The sequence below is a fragment of the Dunckerocampus dactyliophorus genome, chromosome 8 (assembly GCF_027744805.1).
Source record: "Dunckerocampus dactyliophorus isolate RoL2022-P2 chromosome 8, RoL_Ddac_1.1, whole genome shotgun sequence".
NCBI classification, from domain to species: domain Eukaryota; kingdom Metazoa; phylum Chordata; class Actinopteri; order Syngnathiformes; family Syngnathidae; genus Dunckerocampus; species Dunckerocampus dactyliophorus.
In genome coordinates this window covers 27,122,999-27,142,606 of record NC_072826.1, presented here as the reverse complement: position 1 = coordinate 27,142,606, position 19,608 = coordinate 27,122,999, and the positions used below count along the sequence as shown (strand labels likewise).

Sequence of the window (19,608 nt, the reverse complement as noted above, 5' to 3'; positions counted from 1 at the left end):
GAAGCTAGCATAGAAAGTGCCAGCAGGCGTTTATAAGCGGACTGTAAAACGTGTGTTTGCTTGTAAACGCCTCCCAGCCTGTCAGACCTTCACACACTATTGTCCCTACAGCAACACCGCCCACCCCCACTCTGGGCAAGACTAAGGAGCTTGTGGTGGGCTTTGGGAGGACCAGGACCACCACCGAGGCAGTCTCCGTCCTGGGGGAGGACATGGAGACGCTAAATACTGTTGGAGGCTCACATCCTGCTGCTTGGAGGTCTTTTCGCAGACACTAATAATAATTATCTTTATGCTTTGGTTGTATGGTTAGTTGTGTGTTTTTCTTGTTTGTGATAGTAGGTGTTGTTTCTAGATTTGATGTATACACCAACTTTACATCACATCCTTTGATTCCTCTGTTGAAGTTCCATCCAGTTCACCTTGTTCTTCTCTTCTGTTCTCGCTTGCGCTGAATCCGTTCATCGTTCACGTGTGTACCGTGCTCGAGCTCATCCGTCCGAACACTCTGGTACCCATGAGCTCATCAATCATTTTCTCCATCTTCTCCCTTTTTGCTGTTTTTGGGTCATATTTCTCCTCTGATTCTTCCTCTGGACCATGACGTTGTTTCTTTGGACTGCGTCTCATCGCGTTGCTCAGCAATCGCTTTAAACCTCAGCGGTTAGCGGCGGTTAGCTTGGCTTGCCAGCAGCTAGCGCCGATTGTAAATTGTTTATTTCAATAAATGCGCCAGACTTTTCAGGGTTTCAGCAAGCAGCTCTGTTGTTGCGGTCAAGAAAACTCCAAAATATGATAAATAGTGATATAATAATATGAATTAAAGCTGCAAGCAGCGTTGAACGGGCCCTCCGGGCACCCCCAAGCAACTCAGGGTGCACGGAAGTCTATTCCATTTCTTGTCGCCACTGGGTGGCACTGAGACGAATTCAGGAAGTGACCTGTGTACAGCTTCAAGGTGTCGTCTTCATCATATGTACCAATTGTGATGAAGATCTGACCTCTTGGGACGGACTTGTAAACGTTTACAGTTCAGTGGCAAATTGTCTGATTGATCATCAAAGGTTGTTGCCATGCCCCGCCCACATCTTACAGAACAGCCTAAAATCCTTCACAGTATGACATCGCCTGTCTGTCTAGGATCTGTGATTTTCATTTGGGCTCATGTGGTCAAAGTGACTAGGACTAGTTTGTGGAAATACAACCCCTGTTTGTTTGTTTGTTTTTTTTTTACCGTAAACCAAAATGGCTGACTTCCTGTTTGCTTCGGAACATGGGTTCTTGAGAGTTTTTGTTGCGTCCTGTCACGGTTGACGTCTTCACCAAATTTGGGGACGTGCTGTGAAACTGGTGGCATGGGCTAGTTTTTTCAAAATGTAAAGGGGGCCCTATTGAGTGAATTTTGGTTGTCCCTGTTTGGGACACCTGATGTATCTGCGCTTGCAGATTCTGATGTGTTTTCGCACGGCGCCGCTCTGGCCCAAATAAATGATATTTACTGACTGTTGTAGGTAGAAACATGCTAACAGGGCTGCTCTCAGGCTGCCATGAGCGTGTTGAAGAAGTGAAAGTCTTCCTTCTTCTCACCTGATGGAGATCTACACAAACATTCCGGCTGGGCAGCCACTGTTGACACAACACACACACACACACACACAGAGAAAGCAGTGTATAGTCCAGTAGACGAGTGTTAGCTTGTCAGACTTCAGGTGAGACTTGCAGCGGCTACTTGGCCTCCATCACGTCGTCATGGTGATAAGAGCTTTCCACTTTTGTGTGTGTTTATTTTTGGTGGCGTCCCTGAAGGGGCGTCGCCGGGCTGTCGGCAGACACGCTATTATTAGAAACACATTCCCGTCTCTCTTTACACGCCTCACCCAACATGGCCACGCTAACTTTAGCCACAGCCGCTAACAAGCTATATAGCGAGCAAACTAGTCAAAGTCAAAGATGGCTTCTTGTTGTTTGCGACCTCCGACCTTCCTGAACAGTTCTCATATGTCACAGCTCATGCTTGCCCCCCCAAACCACCCCCCACCCCCTCCCGCACACACACAGATGCTAAAAGTCATGCTAATGCTAAGCTTTTGTCTGTCACTTCCTGCCCTCTCTCGCTTTGTGGTCATGTGGGTGTGGCTTACAGCCGGGAGGAGGCGGAGACTTAATCCACAGAGTCTAGTGGTCTACTGCCCTTTAACCCTGACACAAAAGAATTGGCTGCATTCCAGCGCCAAGGTCAGCCAAGGTCAGAGGTGGTTTTTATTGCCTTCAGTCCAACATCATCATCATCAGGCCTGGTTGCCATAGTAACGCTCCGTTCCATCCCTCTCTCACACACACACTTGTGTTGTGTCAGGCCACTAGTTGGTAAAAGTCATCTGACTGACGTTTGATGTCAACACTACATACACACTACATACACACTACATACACACTACTTACACACACGTACACACCACATGTTTTTCACTTGTCTTTCTGTGTGTGTGTGTGTGTGTGTGTGTGTGTGTGTGTGTGCGTGTGTGTGCGTGTTGTGTGTGCGCAAGCTTGAAAGTGGAGAACATTCCTGAGCTTGCATACAAAAGGCAGTGGTCCATTAATCTGAGTGTGAGACACACACACACACACACACACACACACACACACACACACTCAGGAATTAGTATGTTAAAGAAAAGAAGGAGCGAGAAAAAAAAGAAAAGAAGTAGAAGTTGGTAATTAGCATGAATACAGAGATTATCCAATCTAATCTCTAGCAGGACCTTCTGGAACCTTCTCTCGCTCTCTCTCTCTCTCTCTCTCACACACATACACACACACACACACACACACTCAGGAGTTAGGATGTAAAAGAAAAGGAGAGACAAAGGAAAGAAAAGAAGTAAAAGTTGTTAATTAGCATGAAGGCAAAGATTATCCTATCTAATCTCTAGTAGGACCTTCTGGAACCTTCTCTCAGGCACACACGCGCACGCACGCACACACACACACACACACACACGCACACATCACCATGAACAATGATGGCACACTTCTTTCCACACATTTTTGCCAAATAAATGATTATGATTTGGAATGATTATTATTACAGTGTTATTACCAACATACCTTACAATAAGACAGTCGTTCTTTTGTCATACCTTGACCTTTGACCCAATAACACCCCATTCTATCCTTATAAGGTGATGTCTGTGTGTGTGTGTCTGTGCGTGTGTCTGTGTGTGTGTGCTATTTTAAAAGTTGATAGGAGACCAAAAAGCTGCAATGTCTGCTGCCTATCTAGCTATCTCTGAGCAGAGGTCAAAGGGGAACATTCCACCAATGTTGATTAGTTCATTTAGAGCACATTCATTATTTCATTTACACGCACGCACACGGACACGCACAGGAAGCTTGTGCTTCCCCCTGCTGACCTTTCTGAGTGTAGCATTCCTAAGACACAACGTGTGTGTGCGTGTGTGTGTGTAAATATCCCGAGTGAAACGAATATGATTTATGATGAATATGATTATTTAAAGACAGACATTTTAACAGCAGGGGGCTGCTGGAAGCACAAAAGGCGATGATTGACAGCAGCAGGTGGTCATGTTTGTCAGTGTGAGCTCACTGAAACTATTAACAAATGACAAAAGATCAGCTAGCATAACAGCTAGCGTACAGCATCGAGCACAACAAGTAAAGAGGTTTTTCACCAGATGATGTGTGTAAACATTATGTAGCATGCTGGTATACTTTTTTATGTTTTGTCTGTGTGAAGAAGTGAAAGGTTATCGATCACTGCGACTTTTAATTCGATGACAACCAACACATTGTTTCACATTACACGAGTATTATTTACGCTGCTAGCCTGACCTTCTTCAGACATCATCAGCATCATCCATTCATCTCTGCTGAACTAATAATAACAATAATAATAATAATAATAATAATAATAATAATAATAATAATCCCACAACCTAAATGATTAAGCGGCATAGAAAGTGAATGAATAATAATAAGTGAATAATAAGCATCGTCATACTAATTCTGTAATGTGAAGAGTTTAATGTTGCGAAAATGACTGACACGAGGCAAGACTTCCCCCTGCTGCCTACTGTGTGTAACAACATGTGAAATACATTTTGAAATACATTTTGAACAGCAGCCACTTTATATTACATGAACACGCGACCACTTAATTATGTACGTGTCACTTTGTTTATTTCCCTCTATTTGACGTTATTTTCTCCCATAGTTTAAGTGAAAGATTGAAAATAATCTCTATTTATTCGAAGAGCGCTGTTCGCCCTTTAAGAACTCACCGTCGCCCTGGTTACAGTCCGGAAGTAGCAGAGAATCGTTAGCTTGCTAACGCTGAGAGCATCTTCTGTCTTCGAGGAAACAGTAAGTAGAGGAACTTACATGGGCGCAACAAGCTAATAATGCAGCTATGTTAGCCTCCGTTAGAACGATTAGCACCATGGAGGCGTTTAAAAAAACATGTCGCCAGAAGCTAATTCATTAATGAACAAAGGCCATCTTTACGTGTGTGTACGTCACGCGTGACCGATGTGAACTAAACCACATTTAATGATCATGCGTTCAAAAATGATTACTAATGAAGTTTTTGTTGTGATTGCTTCCAGGACATGAGCGCAGATGGCGTCATACAGCACGTCACGTCCACGGTCAAACCTCCAGTGTACCTTCACTTTGGAGACGCCAAGGTGGACTCCAGCCACTCGGGCGTCTGCGTGCTGGACGTCACCCTCCCCTTTGGAAAAAGTGTCAATGTAAGCTAGCACACCTCCTGAGGCGTCCCATGTTGCCATTGTTAGCGTGTTGAAAATGCCAGCATGTTGTGGTTAGATTGAGGCCGTCGCCTTCAAGAACTTCTACACGGCCTTCGTCAGCGTGAGGCTGCAGAGGCGGAGCCCCGGCCAGGAGGCAGCGGCGGCCAAGTGGGTCACGGCTGTCAGGGACCTCCCCCTCATGAAGAACCCCCATACCGAGGCGGGCTCGCAGGACTTCTATGCCATCCACCGGACCCAGGTGTGTATGTGTATGTATGTGTGTGTCTGATAACAAGGCTAACTTCCTGCTCCTCACGTTCAGATGCAAGTGGAGCCGGATCACGTCACGTCCCTGAGACTCATCCTGAGACAGCCGTCCTCCGCCTGGTTGACCTTCAACCTGGAGGACATCCGCATCTTCCCTCGCACGCAAACGGTCTCTTGTTTCACACACAATCTTGAATTTTGTGTCCACCAATCAGCTCAAAGTGTGGACTATCACAGAGGATAACATGCTTGGTTGTTTCAGGAGACTGGCAAGGAGCTCTCTGATTGGCTTTCTGCTCTGACGCTGGTTGACCGCCATCCTGATGTGGAGGTACACACTGACACACATAGTACATACAGTATACACTACTTAAACGTGTGTGCGAGTGTGTTTTTTAAAGAATGTTTAACCCCTGCCCCCACCTCACCATCAGGGGGAGGGTCTGCCGGACCCTCAGACAGTTTCTTGCAGCCTTCAGCAGATGTGGGCGTTGACTGAGGTGATGCAGAGCAGTCAGAGCTCCGCCTCCATCGGACGCTTTGATGTGAGTGTCACAAGGGGTAGTGTTTGGGGTCATCTTCCCTCAAGTGACAAATAATTGACTTTTTTCCCCCAAGATATCATAAATTGATACAACTCAACTGTTTGTGTTTGTGCAGGTGGAAGGATGCTACGACGTCAACGTCTTATCTGTGACATAAACATACTTACATTGTGTGCTACACAGCTGCTGTATCCTCTGGAACTGTCAGTAATACATCGAAAAGTTACATGTGACGTAAGTTATTTGACATAAAACTCTAGAATGCTTGTTTGTTGCTATGACAGCCAAGCACTGTAAGATATGAATGTATATTGTATGATGTAGCAAATAAAGGCTATCATCCGCTGTACAGACATTTTAACTTACGACTTAAATTTTTTTTTTTTTTTTTTGTAAATTTAGTGTCATCAGCTTACTATGTGAACAAGCTGTGTAGTACTTTGCAGAGTATTAGCCTACAGTGTTTCAGTTGACGGTTTATTTCCGTGTACACGCATAGCATAGCGTACTGTAGATATACAGATACCGGTATAAATAAATAAATACAAATAGATAATAGTGACTTGCATGGGACTGTGTGTGTGTGTGCGTGTGTGTGCGAGAGAGAGAAAAGAGCGACACACACACGGGAGTCATTAGGAAAAGTTACAAATATATTTGATACGACCTCTGACAGGATCACAGGAAAAGGGTCAAACGTCATGGTCCCACCACAACATTGTGCACGAAAGGAGCAAGCAACACAAACGCACATACAGAAACAATACAACAAAGAAAGGAAACATGCAGCGACAGGTCACATGACCTGCAGAGCTCACACATGCGTGACCGACTGACACTGATAAGTACATCAAAATGCAGTAGTGTCAGTACCCACAAGTACTCAATGAGTGTTCAGTGCTGGACCCATCTTAGTACGTAGTGGAAAAGGCGGGACTAAGTGGTTGCAATTTACCACTAAAAAGAATAAAACAAGGAGTGGGTAAATATTGCAATCATCACGATTGGTAAGTGTGCGTCAGGGCGGCATATGGGGGGACGAATTTTTGCGTCACCTTGCAAAACTTTCTAAACTTCCGGTAATCGCTTGCCTCCTCAAAGCGAAAATCGGTTGGAAATGCGTAATTTAATTAAAATCTTCAACATTTACACACCCCTTACTGCACACTTGTAGAGGTATAAAGTGATGCTGTAACTAGAGGAACAGGTTTTCATGTTGTTCGGCTCGTCTTTTGAAAATAAAATACTAACATCCGCTCCAAGCTAGTGTTGCTGGAAACACGTCTCTTTTGACTACTGGTACTCGAAAGGAAATACAATGATTAGCCGTGCATAGGATTCTTTCACTTATGTGCACTGCATGTCCTGTGCCTGTCCTGTAAGTAAACATTGTCATGTCAGAAACTCAACGAATGTGCTGCTCTTAATTTGAAGATTCAACGCAAACATCCGCCACCAGCTGACGTTGACGCAGAAGCAGCATTTTAATCAGTTTGGAGTTTATACCTCCCAAACGTTATAATATCTAGTGTGGTTCCACACCAAAGTGTCCGTGACCAGTTGGGGTCGTACTAAAATTTAGCGAGATCTCGCATTATCTTGCAAAAGCTTTGCGATATCTTGCAAAAATTCATATTTTTTACCCATTAAAATTATTTTCCCCCGTGACCCCTAGAGGACTCCGCAGTAATATGTGTGAGACAGCGCTACAAATAAAGTACACAATGTACACAGTATACTTATTGAAGTGTACTGACCAAAGTATACCATTTCAGACACAGTTTCAGTGAAAAATAGAATAAAGTAAAATAGATAAAAGACATGCTGGGAATGTTGAGGGACACCTGTGGTCAACACGTGAAGCTACACCAATATTCTATCTTTACATAAATAACATACAAACATAATTAGCCCTTACATGACCTCTTTCTCTTCCACTTTCGCTAGCAGTCGGTCAGCGGAGCTAACATGAATGAAATACGCCCCGCCCACCACCGAGAACAGGGGCCGTGGTCACCACGTGACACTCATCACTGTACGGAAGAAGCATCTACCATTTTAGGTCATGTGTTGTCTACATTCGTCATCTGATTTGAGTGAAAAGTCAGGAAGGAAGCTTTCTGGTAGAGGACATACGCCCCCTGCTGCTGACACGACGACATCGCAGACAGCGAAAGACGCTTTCCCTGGCAGATAAACGTTGGCTCGTCCACCACAGACAAGCTGACAGGAAGTTGCACAACTTTCAGGTCACGACGCAGGCGTCAGAGTGAGACCTCGCCAAAAACAGCTTTGTTTTTTTTGTTTCTTCTCAGGTAAAGAAAAACAACAAAATCCACTGGCTGATGGAAGATGGAATCAGGTCAAAGGTCACCTGCTGACACACAAACACTTTCATTGAGGCCGTGTGATGCGAGGAGAAAGAAAAAAGCTGTCATGAAAGATGAAATTAGCCTGTCAGGACATGATTTCATTTCAACGCATCAACAACAAAACATGCCAATGACATGTAGACCGCCCAATGACTGCAGCCCGCAGCTCATTTTGTTATTGGCTCTGGCATATTAAAAAAATACAATTATCATCCAGCTCCTCCCGCGGCGTTCCCAAGGCCTCCTACCGGTCGGTCCTCCCCAGAGAGATGACCAATGCTCATTTTGGCCACTTGTACCCACAATCTGGTCATGACCATAGGTGAGAGCAGGAACGTAGATCGACTGGAAAACTGAGAGGTTTGCCGATGCAGAGTCCGCATCACTGCAGACGCCGCATCAATCCACCTGTCGATCTCGCGGTCCATCCTTCTCTCACTGGTAAACAAGACCCCGGGCTCCTTCCCCACCAGAGAGGTGACATTCCACGTACCGAGACCTACGTTTCTGCTTTCGGCTGTCACCCTTCCCACACTGCACCGCATCCCCTTGGCCCCTCCTGTGAGTGGTGAGCTCATTGAATGCATCGACCCATGCAGGTCGGGCCACCAGATGCTCGCCATCGTGCCCCATCTCCAGGCCTGGCTCCAGAGGGGGGCCGGGGGAGGGAAAACTCGGCCCATGTTTGTTGGGTCTAATAGAGCCACACTTTGTCTTGTCCCTCACCTAGGAGCTGTTTGTCTTGGGTGACCCCACCAGGGGCATAACAGCCCGCGACAACTTGGCACCACAGACTATTGGCACACACAACCTCCTCAAAATGTATCAAAGTTGCCCCCATCCTTTCATTTTGTCTAGAAAACACCCGCGCCTTAGACGTATGTACGTACACGTATATGTACGTGTGCGTTTGTGTGTGCGTACATCAGAGCAACGTTGGCGTGTGATAAGATAAGATGATAAGATGGCGTGACTCACTGCTGGCGTCCATGTTGTGACAGAGTTGGGTCTTGGCCTCGCCATTGGGTCGCTCGCTGACCTTGTGAGCCAGTCGGGACGATGCAGCCGCCGCCGTCACCACCGCCTTGAAGGACCGCCTCTTCTGGGTCACGTTGAGTTCAGGGTGGAAGATGATGACGTACACCTTGGGGAGGAAGAGCATTCCCAATGCCACCGAGGCGCTCAGGCTCATGGAGACGGTCAGAGCGGTGGTCTGGATGTAAAGCTGGAGGGCCGCAAACACACAAATCCTCGCTGAGCTAACATGCTAGATGCTACCTTGTGTCTTCTGTGTGTGTGTGTGGTGGGGGTCTTTGTGTGGCCGTGTTGCCTGTCAGTCACGCAACACAAGGAGGAGTGGCAGATGATCACATGACATGAAAAGGAGTAGAAGAACTACAGCAGCGACTCACCTTGTGGGTGGAGCGCGGCGTTCCGAAGAAGATGGGAATGAAGGCGAGCCAGACGATGCAGGTGGTGTAGACGGTGAAGCTGATGGCTTTGGCCTCATGGACACCATCGTGCAAGCGGCGCGTCTTGATGGCGTAGGCGGTGCACGTGACCATCAGCAGGAGGCTGTAGCCCAGCGTGCAAATGGTGGGCAGGTCGCCCATGTCGCACTTCAACATGCCGCGCGCCCAACGCGGTTCCACGCTCTTGCGCTGCTCATAGTCGACTACGGTGTGGGGTGGGGCCACGGCGATCCAGAGCAGCGTGGCCAGCAGCTGGACAGCGACTAGGCCACAGACCACTGTGAGCTGCGAGGCGGGGCTGACGAGATGGGGGGCTGCCACTGACCTCTTGCTGCGTTCAGAGATGGCGTAGATGCGGTGTGTTTTGGCGAGCATGGCGGCATAGCTGATGCACATTCCCAATCCCAAAAAGATGCGCCTGAGCAAGCAAGCGCCCGTGTCTGGCTTGGCGATCATCGGGAAGGTGACGGCGTATGACAGGAAGATCCCCGCCAGGAGCACGTAGCTCAGCTCCCGGCCGGACGCACGCACCACGGCCGTGTGGTTGAAGCGCACAAAGGCGGCCGTGGTGGTCAACGTGGTAACGATGCCCAGCGTGGCAAGGAGGACGGGGATGAGCGCCCACGGCGAATGCCATTCCAGGTGGATGACGGGGATGGGCTGACAGGAAGTGCGGTTGGCATCGGGCCGCATGTTGAAGGCGCACAGCTTGCACGTGAACTCATCGTGTTGATACTGGTACCCGTCGCAGCGCTCGCAGTGCCAGCAGCAGGCCACGCCCCTTGCCAGCTTCTTCCTCTCGCCCGCCTGGCAAGGAAGGCTGCACACCGACGAGGGAACACCCCGTTTGCCACGCCCCCACTGCATATCTTCCACCTGCAGACAAGGAGCGCACGACACGTCACTTTGTCGTCCACGCACTTCCTGTGTGTGCATAGCGTCTGTTGCCATGCTAACGTAACCACAACACCTTAAAAATCATACCATTAAATAATAATAATAACCAGGAAACATCATCGCCTGCCTCAGACATGCTAACATGCTAACGCACAACAAAGGGCATGCTTGGCGGAGGTAAAGATGTCCTCTTCATTTATTCTTATTTACAACTACATAAGAACAACAATAAATAATCATTTTAATCGGTGTCAGAGCTTGGTCCGCATTGCCAGCAATAAGTTGGATTCCTTTCCAGTGACGGTAGGACTCCGCCAGGGATGTCCTTTGTCACCATTTCTGTTACGTTTATGGACATGCTGTAATTTCTAGGCAAAGTCAGGGCTTTGAGGGGACCCTGTTTGGTGGCTGCAGGATTGGGCCTCTGCTTTTCACAGATGATGCGGTCCCGCTGGCTTCATCGGGCCGTGATCATCAACTCTCACTGGTTCGGTTCGCAGCCGTGTGTGAAGCGGCTGGAATGAGAACCAGGACATCCTAGTCCAAGTTTATGGTTCTTGCCCGGAAAAGGGTGGAGTGCCATATCCGGGTCAGGGGTGAGATCCTGCCCCAATTAAGTACCTCGGGGTCGACAGGCGTCTGCAGTGATGCGGACTCTGCACCGGTCCGTCATGGCGAAGAGGGAGTTGAGCCAAAAGGCAAAAGCTCTCAATTTGCCAGTGAATCTAAGTCATGAGCTTTGGGTAGTGACGAAAAGAACAAGATCGCGGGCACAAGTGGCCGAAATTTATTCTCTCCGTAGGGTAGCTGGGCACTTCCTTCGAAATAAGGTGAGAAGCACTGTCATCCGGGAGAAACGTGGCGTAGAACCACTGCTCCTCCGCATTGAGAGGAGCTAAATGAGGTGGCTGGGGAATTTGGTTAGGATGCCCCCTGGCGTTCAGGGTACATCCGACCAGTAGGAGGCCTGGGGGAAGACCCAGAACACGTTGGAGAGACTATGTCTCTCCACTGGCTTCGGAATGCGTCAGGAGCCGCTGGAAGCAGCTGGAGAAGGAGCTGCGGAGAAGGAAGTCTTGGCTTCTCTGCTTAGGCTGCTATTAGATAGATGGATAATAATAATAATAATAACAATAGTAATAATAATGGTATATTGATAGTAATAACAGCATAAATAGTAATAATATAACATATAATATAACAATAGAGAAAATAGTGAAAACATGATAATAATAATGATTATAATAGCTATGCTAATAGTTATAATAATAATAATAAGTAATGTACATGACATGATAGCTGAGCCATTTTCCAAATGAAGCTGCTAATCTGACATGAACATTCCTATCCACTCACATCATTCATTCATACAGTGTCACATGATCCCTATGGGATAATCCCACTTTTCCTCCTTTCATTCTTCACTTGAATCCATCCTTTTCTTAGCGATACTGGATGTGCAGTACGAGCAGCTAACAGACACACATGTGCTGCCATGTGCTGCCATGTGCTGCCATGTGCTGTCATGTGCTGCCATGTGCTGCCATGTGCTGCCATGTGCTGCCATGTGCTGCCATGTGCTGCCATGTGCTGTCATGTGCTGCCATGTGCTGCCATGTGCTGCCATGTGCTGCCATGTGCTGCCATGTGCTGCCATGTGCTGTCATGTTTGAGATGAAAAACTGACATTGAGCTGCAGCGTTTCCATCCACTGTCCAACCACGCGGTATCCCGCTAGGCTGCCGTTGTTCCACTGGTACTGGAAGACGTCGTAGTGTCCGGGGGCGTCGCCGTTACGATTGAACGTCACGGGAGTACCCGCACTTCCTGCACATGGGGGAATGCAATAAAGACGTCTGATTGGAGACCAGGAGACTGAATGAGACTTTGTATGTCAGTCAAAACATGAAAACTAATGTTCGTCATTTGCAGCGTCTTCACCCATGTTGGCGTGATGTTCGTCATGTAAGTATATATATGTGTGTGTGTGTGTGTGTGTGTGCGTGTGTGTGTGTATTAGTGCATGCTGGCAAACATTATGATGATTATGATGAATACATGATGTATGGATTTGTACTGCTTTTAACTTGATTATTCATATTCCTGATGATTCCTTGTTTGTGTGTGTGTGTGTGTGTGTGTGTGTGTGTGTGTGCGCGTGTGTGTGTGTGTGTGTGGCTCACCGTTGAAGCTGACGGTGCGGATGTACTTGAGCAGTTTCTTGCCGCTCGCCATCTCCATGTCGGCACAGAGGGCGGAGTCTGAGGGGCAAAGGTCAGCATGCATGTTGTGCAGCGCGTAGGCCATGGCGTACACGGCGTCCATCACAAACTGCACTTTAGCCTCTTGCTCGTACTTAGAGTCCATGCCGATTCGCTCCTGACCTTTGGATCGGAGCACATCAACACCACCTTTGTGTCACATGACCAAATAACACAGCTTCACTTCTTTTTACACTTGCTCAACTGCTTAGGATGGCTGCAGTTTCGCCCTGGAACAGACTATTTCCATGATCGCACTTTGGACACCCTGCTGTGTCAGACCAAAAACACGCACACACACACCGGGCCTGTGCATGCTCACCCGTGCACTTCCTGGAGGCGTGGCGTGGTGTGGCGGTGCTGGTCAGCTGACAGCGGAAGTTCTCCTCCCAGAATTCGGCGAACCAAACGTTCCTGCGGTTGTTCTCCAACGTGCGTGACGTGAAGTATGCATCAAAGCCTGCACACACACACACACACTTGTTGAGGCTGCTGATGTTGTTGCCATGGCAACCTCATCCAGGAATAATGTGATTCCCAGCAGGAAGCCGAAATGAGAGCATACTCTCTTTCATGGATCTATTGATTGATTGATTGATTGGAGAGTTACCACTGATGGTGGCTCTTTTGGGCAGGACGGTGATGGCGCCAGCGGCGGCATCCTCCAGCTGATGGACGGGAGCGTTGTTGGCGCCCCAGCTGTCAGAACCGATCCACAGGAAGTGACCCACCTGCTGCGCTCGCTTGCTGGCGCTCAGAATGCCTCTGGAACACACACACACACACACACACACGGTGAGTCGTTTGTGTGTGACGTGACCTCCGCGCAGGTACCTGATGTCGTCGTCAGAGGCAAAAAGGATGATGGCGCGGGCGGCGGGCGTGTCCAACAGGAGGCGGATGACCTTGTCAAAATGGGAGGAGTCAGGATGGTGTGGGATCTTCACAGACTGAGCCACGCACGTTCCACCTGAGGACCAAAGGCATGCTAATGCTAACAGTGGCGAGCGCGCACGTCGGCCGCACGGCGCCCGATGACAGTCGGGTCAATCACTTCCTTTGTCGGAGGTCAAAGGTGACAAATCTTACCCTGGTCTCGAGAAAGCTGCAGGAAGGCGTCCACGCCCTTCTCGCCGTAGCTTCCCTCCGACGCCACGGTGGACACGTACGTCCAACCCAGCACCTTCACGAGGTCCAGCATGGCCTGAGCCTGGAAGCCGTCTGGGGGAACCACGCGAGAGAAGAAGTCGTAGCGCCGCTCGTCACTCAGCTCAGGCGCCGTCGACGCGTAGCTGATCTGTGGAATCTGATCACAGCAGCTAGCGTGAAATCTCCTTATTCGTCATATTCACCTTTCATCAGGACAGGGGCGGAGCCAGACATTTTTCATTGGGGTTGCCAAGGTGAGACCATAACTCACACATGGGTTGCTATAAGTTGATAACAGAAATGTCTAGATGGCCAGTGGGGGTGAGTGACCCCCCCGTAGGTCCGCCACTGCATCAGGACTACAAGGGCGTGCAGACTGTGAAGGTCCTTCAAGTAACGCATCATCAAAGATGACAACAAAACTATGAAGAGGTCTCACAGTGTCGGTGAGGAAAGGGATCAGTTACGTCGATCACAAGCTACCGGTCGATCGCGAAGGCAGTTTAGGTCGATCGCATAAACGTCACTTTGCAGATGTCGTATGACATCAGTCAGCTGACATTAAGCCCCCCTCCTGATCCGCTCTCGCAATGGTGAACAGACGTCTCAAACTACACACAGAGATAACTCAGCGGTAAGATGCCTCCTACAACGTATCTGCAACGAAAGTTGTCCATTGACTTGTTATGTAGAAAAAAAGTCAATTGTTAGATGGCTTTGCTTCGTGTCATGAACTCTACTGTAAAAATGCGTGTTTTTCTACACTTCCGTTTCTTAAACTATTATTTCATGAGGAATTGGAAAATGCGCCCGTTGCTGAAACCTTTTTAATATGTTGCCTTGACTTCGGCTGCATTGCCTTTTGCGTAATCATTTCCATTTCTTGTATGTCGGTAATGTTTGACAGCAAATGCTAAAGGCACGTAATGCACTGTGTGCCTCATGAACACTGCGTAGCTATTTTGAAGGACATATTACGGGTACTCAGGTTATGTACACAACTACTGAGGACTTACATAATTCCTCAACAGTTGTGTTCTTTTTATTGCCATATTAATTGAATTGTAAATGATATCAGTGAATGATATCAGCTACTTTGATTAGCTGTAAACTTTGAAACTGTGAATGTGACACATTAATCATTAGTATTTAGTATCGTAGTTTAAACGTTTACCGGCTAGATTTTATATACAGTACGTATATGTTATATGTTTTACAGTAAGAGATAGATCATGTCGATTTATGACCTGCATGCTGAAAAAGTGTGTGCGCCCGATATACATGTAAAATGCACATAAATACTATATAAATATATATTTTCCATATTTGTAGTAGGAGGTAGATCTTTGGGACTTGGTCATTTTAAAAGTAGCTCGCAGGCTGAAAAAGTGTGAGCACCCGGGGTTAGATGTTAAATTAAGATTAGGTTAGGTGTTAAATTCGGATTAGTATTCGGCCTTTAAAGGCAGTCTGCGTGTTAGCACTAACCACATGCCAACTAGACAAGCTAATGAGAACTGCTAGCTCATGAAGAACTCCACATCAGCTTCGCCTCCACCACTCAGCCGAAGTGACGTCTGGCCTGCCAACAGGTGGGCATGCAGGAAGTGAGGGGGGGGTTACCTGGAAGAGGCGCAGGATGTTGGCCACCATGATGGACACGGAGCTGGCGGACGCACCGACCACGCCCACCACCTTCTCGGCCTCATCAAAGACGGGCGCATCCCCGTCGGTGCAGCGCACGTCGGACGTGTCCTTTTGGACGAGCGCTTGCACGAACGTCAGCGACTGCTCGAGCGCGTGCGTGTCCCGCGAACACGTGTCGAGCACGCGCGCGCCCAGCGTGATGTTGGGCAGCAGGTGCTCGTCTGCGTTGATGACGTCCAGCGCGTACATCATAGCCTCCAGGCGCTGGATTCCGGTTTCCTTCTTCAGGTCCCCGCAAGGGGGACCGCCGGGGACCCCCTTGGCGTGGACGGGGAACAACCCCCCGAGCGTGACGTCACCTTCCACTCGGATGGAATGTGGCGCCAAAAGCTCCTGGCTGCGTGCCAGCTGCACGCAAGCGTGCACGAGCCACAAGAGGCTGAGAGGCGCGGGTTCCAGGCTACCCATGACTGGACCCCAAACCCCCCTCGGTCCCCCACCACCCCCACCTGAACCAGTCCAAACGATACTCACTCAGGGTAATTGGCGCCACTTCATTCCCGCCAACTTGACAGCGAAAGCAAAAAGAAAAAATGTTGGGGAGGGGGAACTCCGCCAAATGTTCACGGGCTCTGCGCTCAGTGGCGGTGTTGATGCGGCTGCCGCACGCTAGCCCACGTTGCGGGTCCGTGCGTGTGAGCGTGCGTGTGAGCGAGCGGAAGGGAGCCGTGCACGCGCGCACCCTCCACGACGTGCAGGTTGGCGATGTTGATCCCAAAAAGAAGAAAAAGCGGTGAGGGAAACTGCGGGAGATTCTCTCCAAAGAGCCAACGGCGCGGGGCGGGGGGCGTGCAGACGTGAATGAGGATCTCTGCAGCAACCACCTGTCACCTCCTTCTTAGTTTCAACTACCATGACGTCACCAGCCGTATGTATTTATCATCCATTTATTGTAGTCCTTCTTTCACGTGATGATATAAAGTATAATGCTGATTGGATGTCATTTCATTTATCTGCTGGTGTGTTTGTGTAACGAGGGAGGCGTGGCCTCAGGAGACAAGCAAAGTCTGGACAAGCTAACAGGAAGCCATTGTCCTTCACTTCCTGTGTGTTCATGTGGGACATGATGGACGTGTCCAATGAAGTCCACCAACACTCACAAGTTGGTAAAGTGTTTCCATGACAACAATAACACATCTACCCCCCCACATCCACCCACAGCAGGTGTCAGTGATGATGATGACGAGGAAGAGGCCACCAATGATAATGAGGCGGAAGATGACGACGGTAAGGAGAGAAGGAGAGAATCTATCTTGCACTTTGGCTCCTCCTCCTTGTTGTTATTGATGTTATTGGTATTGATGATGTTGTTGTTAGATGGTTGTTATTGATGGTATTGTTGTTGAAGGTATTTTTATTGATGGTATTGTTGTTGACAGTATTGTTATTGATGTTATTGTTGTTGATGGTTGTTAATGATGTTATTGTTGTTGATGGTATTGTTATTGATGTTATTGTTGTTGATGGTTGTTAATGATGTTATTGTTATTGATGCTTTTGTTGTCACAACACACATGCTATGTTGACATGTTAGCATAAGAAGAGGATGATGAGCCTACACTCATGCTGGTGAATTCTTCATCCTGCATCCTGTTGCCATGGCAACACTGCATGGCATGCACAGGTAGCCCCTTGTGATGCAGCTAGCATGGATAGCATAGTTATCGTGGTCATACATGCAGTCCAGCTCTTAATGCATCGGGGGGTACACCCTTAAAACGAGTTTAGTGCGTTAGCGAGGTCTGTTGAGTCTGAAGCCGGGCTTGCCTGTGCAATGAAGGCGGCTGTCTTTTAAAGCGGCTATATCACCATGGTAACTCAAGTCATAACCAGGGGCCGGTACTACAAAGCAGGATTTGTCCTTATCCTGGATGAGTTTGAGGAGTAAGTCCGGATATGCTGTGCTTCAAAGCTGGTTCACTTTTCAGCAAGATGTGTCGCCACGGTAACTCATATGCTGGCGCTAACCCGCTCCTGAGCAGGTTAGGTTTCACGATGGGAAAGCCGTTACAGTAGTCCAGCCTGCTGGAGACAAAGGCATGGATCTGGCTTAGACACCATTCCCTTGATTTTGGCAATGTTTTTTTAGGTGGTAAAGACTGATGATGTTATTGATTAACGTGGCTGTTAAAGTTCATTATTACCCCTGGATTTCTAACCCGATGATTAGGTTTTAGAGAAAGAGCCTCAAGGTGGCTAATAACACTTCCTCTTTGTTTCTGTGATTTGAGTTTTGTCGGAGTTTAGCTAGAGAAAGTTGTTTTGCATCCACACACTGATCTGTTTGATGCAGTGATAAAGTAAATCTGCAGGACCATGCTCACCTGCCATCGGTGACACGCAGATCTGATTGTCGTCTAGATAGTTGTGGTAGGTCACATTGCAGCTGCGTATTAGCTGGCCTAAAGGAAGCATGATGGAACAATAGGGGGATTGAGCCCTGGAGAACCCCACAGCTCGTAGCCATTTGGTCTGAGAAAAGTTACCAAACAGTGCACTTACTGTGCCCATACAAAGGACAGACAACAATTTCCTTTACAAGTACAGTAGACGCCCCTACAACGTAAATAATCCGTTCCGAGAACGTTTATGTTATAGGGTTTTTATGTTATACGAAGCGTAAAATACATGTAAATAGCCCAATCCGTTCCAAGATCTTCCCAAACTCACCCCTTTGGCCCTTCAAAATATTCAAAGTCCACCAATATGGTGGGAAAATATAAGAAAATGTTAGCATAAACATAGTAAAATAACATTCCAATATAAAATAAGGTAATAAATACGATTACTGTAAATGAATAAAACTGAAAGGCGTCACCAAGCGTACAGTACTCTGTTAGTCTGAATTTGCACCGACTTAAAAAAAAACAAAAAAAAAACTTGCACCGACTTTAAATTTGCCAAAGTGAAACCCCTTTTTTAAGAACGGAAGCTGTGCTTCCAATCAATATCCTCTGCTAAGATCAAGAAAGCTATCAAGACTATAAATCTGTGCTCCCTCTTCAATATCCTTAATTCAATTTCATTTTCATTGCTCATGTCCCCTGGTGTAACTTACGCTCATTATTATTATTATCTTTATTTTTTTATATTTTATTTATTTATTTATCACTTTTCTGTTACGTTTTTATTTCTTTAATCTCGATTTCTGTGTGATTTATTTTGTGTTTTTGTTATCCAACTGTTATTTTTCAATCCCCATGGTTTGATGCACTGTTAGTGTAATTTGTAAGGCTTTAATAAAGTTGAATGGAATTCCTTACGTAATACGATGCAAAAAACTTTACATAAATTCTTTACGTTCAGTGGAATTTACGTAAAAGGAGGTTTACGTTATGTGAGGTACTGCAGTACTTTATTTCACATATCCAGTATCTATTTTGTTTTGTTTTGAGTAAAAGGGAAATTAATCTCCGATTCCTTCCATATGTCGCTCCTAACTATTGCTGTCACGACGTCAAAAGGGTCAACGGCGCCAATAAAATAAAGTACGTAAGTAGTTCATACTGTATATACCAGGGGTAACCGACACGGTGCCCGCCGGCACCAGGTCGCCCCAAAGGACCGCATGAGTCGCCCGCCAGCCTGTTCTAAAAATAGCTCACATCGCGCCACTTACCAGTGAGCTGCATCTCATTTTTTTTTTGGTTGCGATTCTTGTTTAAATCACACTTACATGTAAAATGGAAATGACAATACACTAAGTCCCCAACTTACGAACACAATTGGTTCCAGACGACCGTTCTTATGTCGAATTGTTCTTAAGTAGGGGAAAAGGTAATATTACCAATGATATAGGTACTACATGTACGTGTATACATATACAGTATATGCGTATGTATGTAAATATGAGTTTGGATGCAGTAGTAATATTAAACGAGGATAATTAATGAAAAAAACAATAATAAAAATGATATAATAATACGTAATGATAAATGTTATTTACCTTTGAAGAGGAGTGGTCGAGCATACGTCGTTGGTAGTGGTGGAGGAGTTATTGAAAAATAGGACAAATGGTGGTGGTGGTTAGACTCTTCTAAAAGAGGTAGTGTTCTGTGGGTGGTGTAGAATTAAGCAGGCCTATTAACTCTTCATAAACTTTAATCACACGCTCTGTCCGGGTTGTATCATACAGCTACAATGTAGCTTTTCTTCACTTCTCCTCC

The 19,608-nt window shown here is 47.1% G+C and overlaps 2 protein-coding genes across 7 annotated transcripts; one reads left to right on the top strand and one right to left on the bottom strand.

Moving 5' to 3' along the window:
* The first annotated feature begins 163 nt into the window (after positions 1-163).
* Positions 164-6,131, top strand: nicn1 (nicolin 1). 3 transcript variants are annotated; one of them, XM_054784949.1, is made up of 7 exons: positions 164-259; positions 4,626-4,772; positions 4,849-5,031; positions 5,095-5,208; positions 5,302-5,370; positions 5,474-5,584; positions 5,700-6,131. In XM_054784949.1, exons 2-7 carry the CDS (start codon positions 4,629-4,631, stop codon positions 5,739-5,741), a joined length of 663 nt encoding a protein of 220 aa, XP_054640924.1. In that variant the 5' UTR covers positions 164-259; positions 4,626-4,628; the 3' UTR covers positions 5,742-6,131. The 3 variants fall into 3 exon arrangements, with proteins under 3 accessions (XP_054640924.1, XP_054640923.1, XP_054640922.1); XM_054784948.1 differs by lacking the exon at positions 164-259 and adding an exon at positions 4,275-4,383; XM_054784947.1 differs by lacking the exon at positions 164-259 and adding an exon at positions 4,390-4,530.
* An 85-nt stretch (positions 6,132-6,216) lies between these two features.
* Positions 6,217-17,885, bottom strand: LOC129186563 (metabotropic glutamate receptor 7-like). 4 transcript variants are annotated; one of them, XM_054784941.1, is made up of 9 exons: positions 15,359-15,840; positions 13,676-13,892; positions 13,421-13,556; positions 13,197-13,351; positions 12,909-13,046; positions 12,509-12,709; positions 12,013-12,152; positions 9,369-10,304; positions 6,217-9,181 (listed from the first exon to the last, which is right to left on the bottom strand). In XM_054784941.1, exons 1-9 carry the CDS (start codon positions 15,632-15,634, stop codon positions 8,882-8,884), a joined length of 2,499 nt encoding a protein of 832 aa, XP_054640916.1. In that variant the 5' UTR covers positions 15,635-15,840; the 3' UTR covers positions 6,217-8,881. The 4 variants fall into 4 exon arrangements, with proteins under 4 accessions (XP_054640916.1, XP_054640913.1, XP_054640914.1 ...); XM_054784938.1 differs by having other exon boundaries at positions 6,217-7,961; positions 8,935-9,181; positions 13,197-13,556; positions 15,359-15,760; XM_054784939.1 differs by having other exon boundaries at positions 6,217-7,958; positions 8,935-9,181; positions 13,197-13,556; positions 15,359-15,760.
* Positions 17,886-19,608: the final 1,723 nt, after the last annotated feature.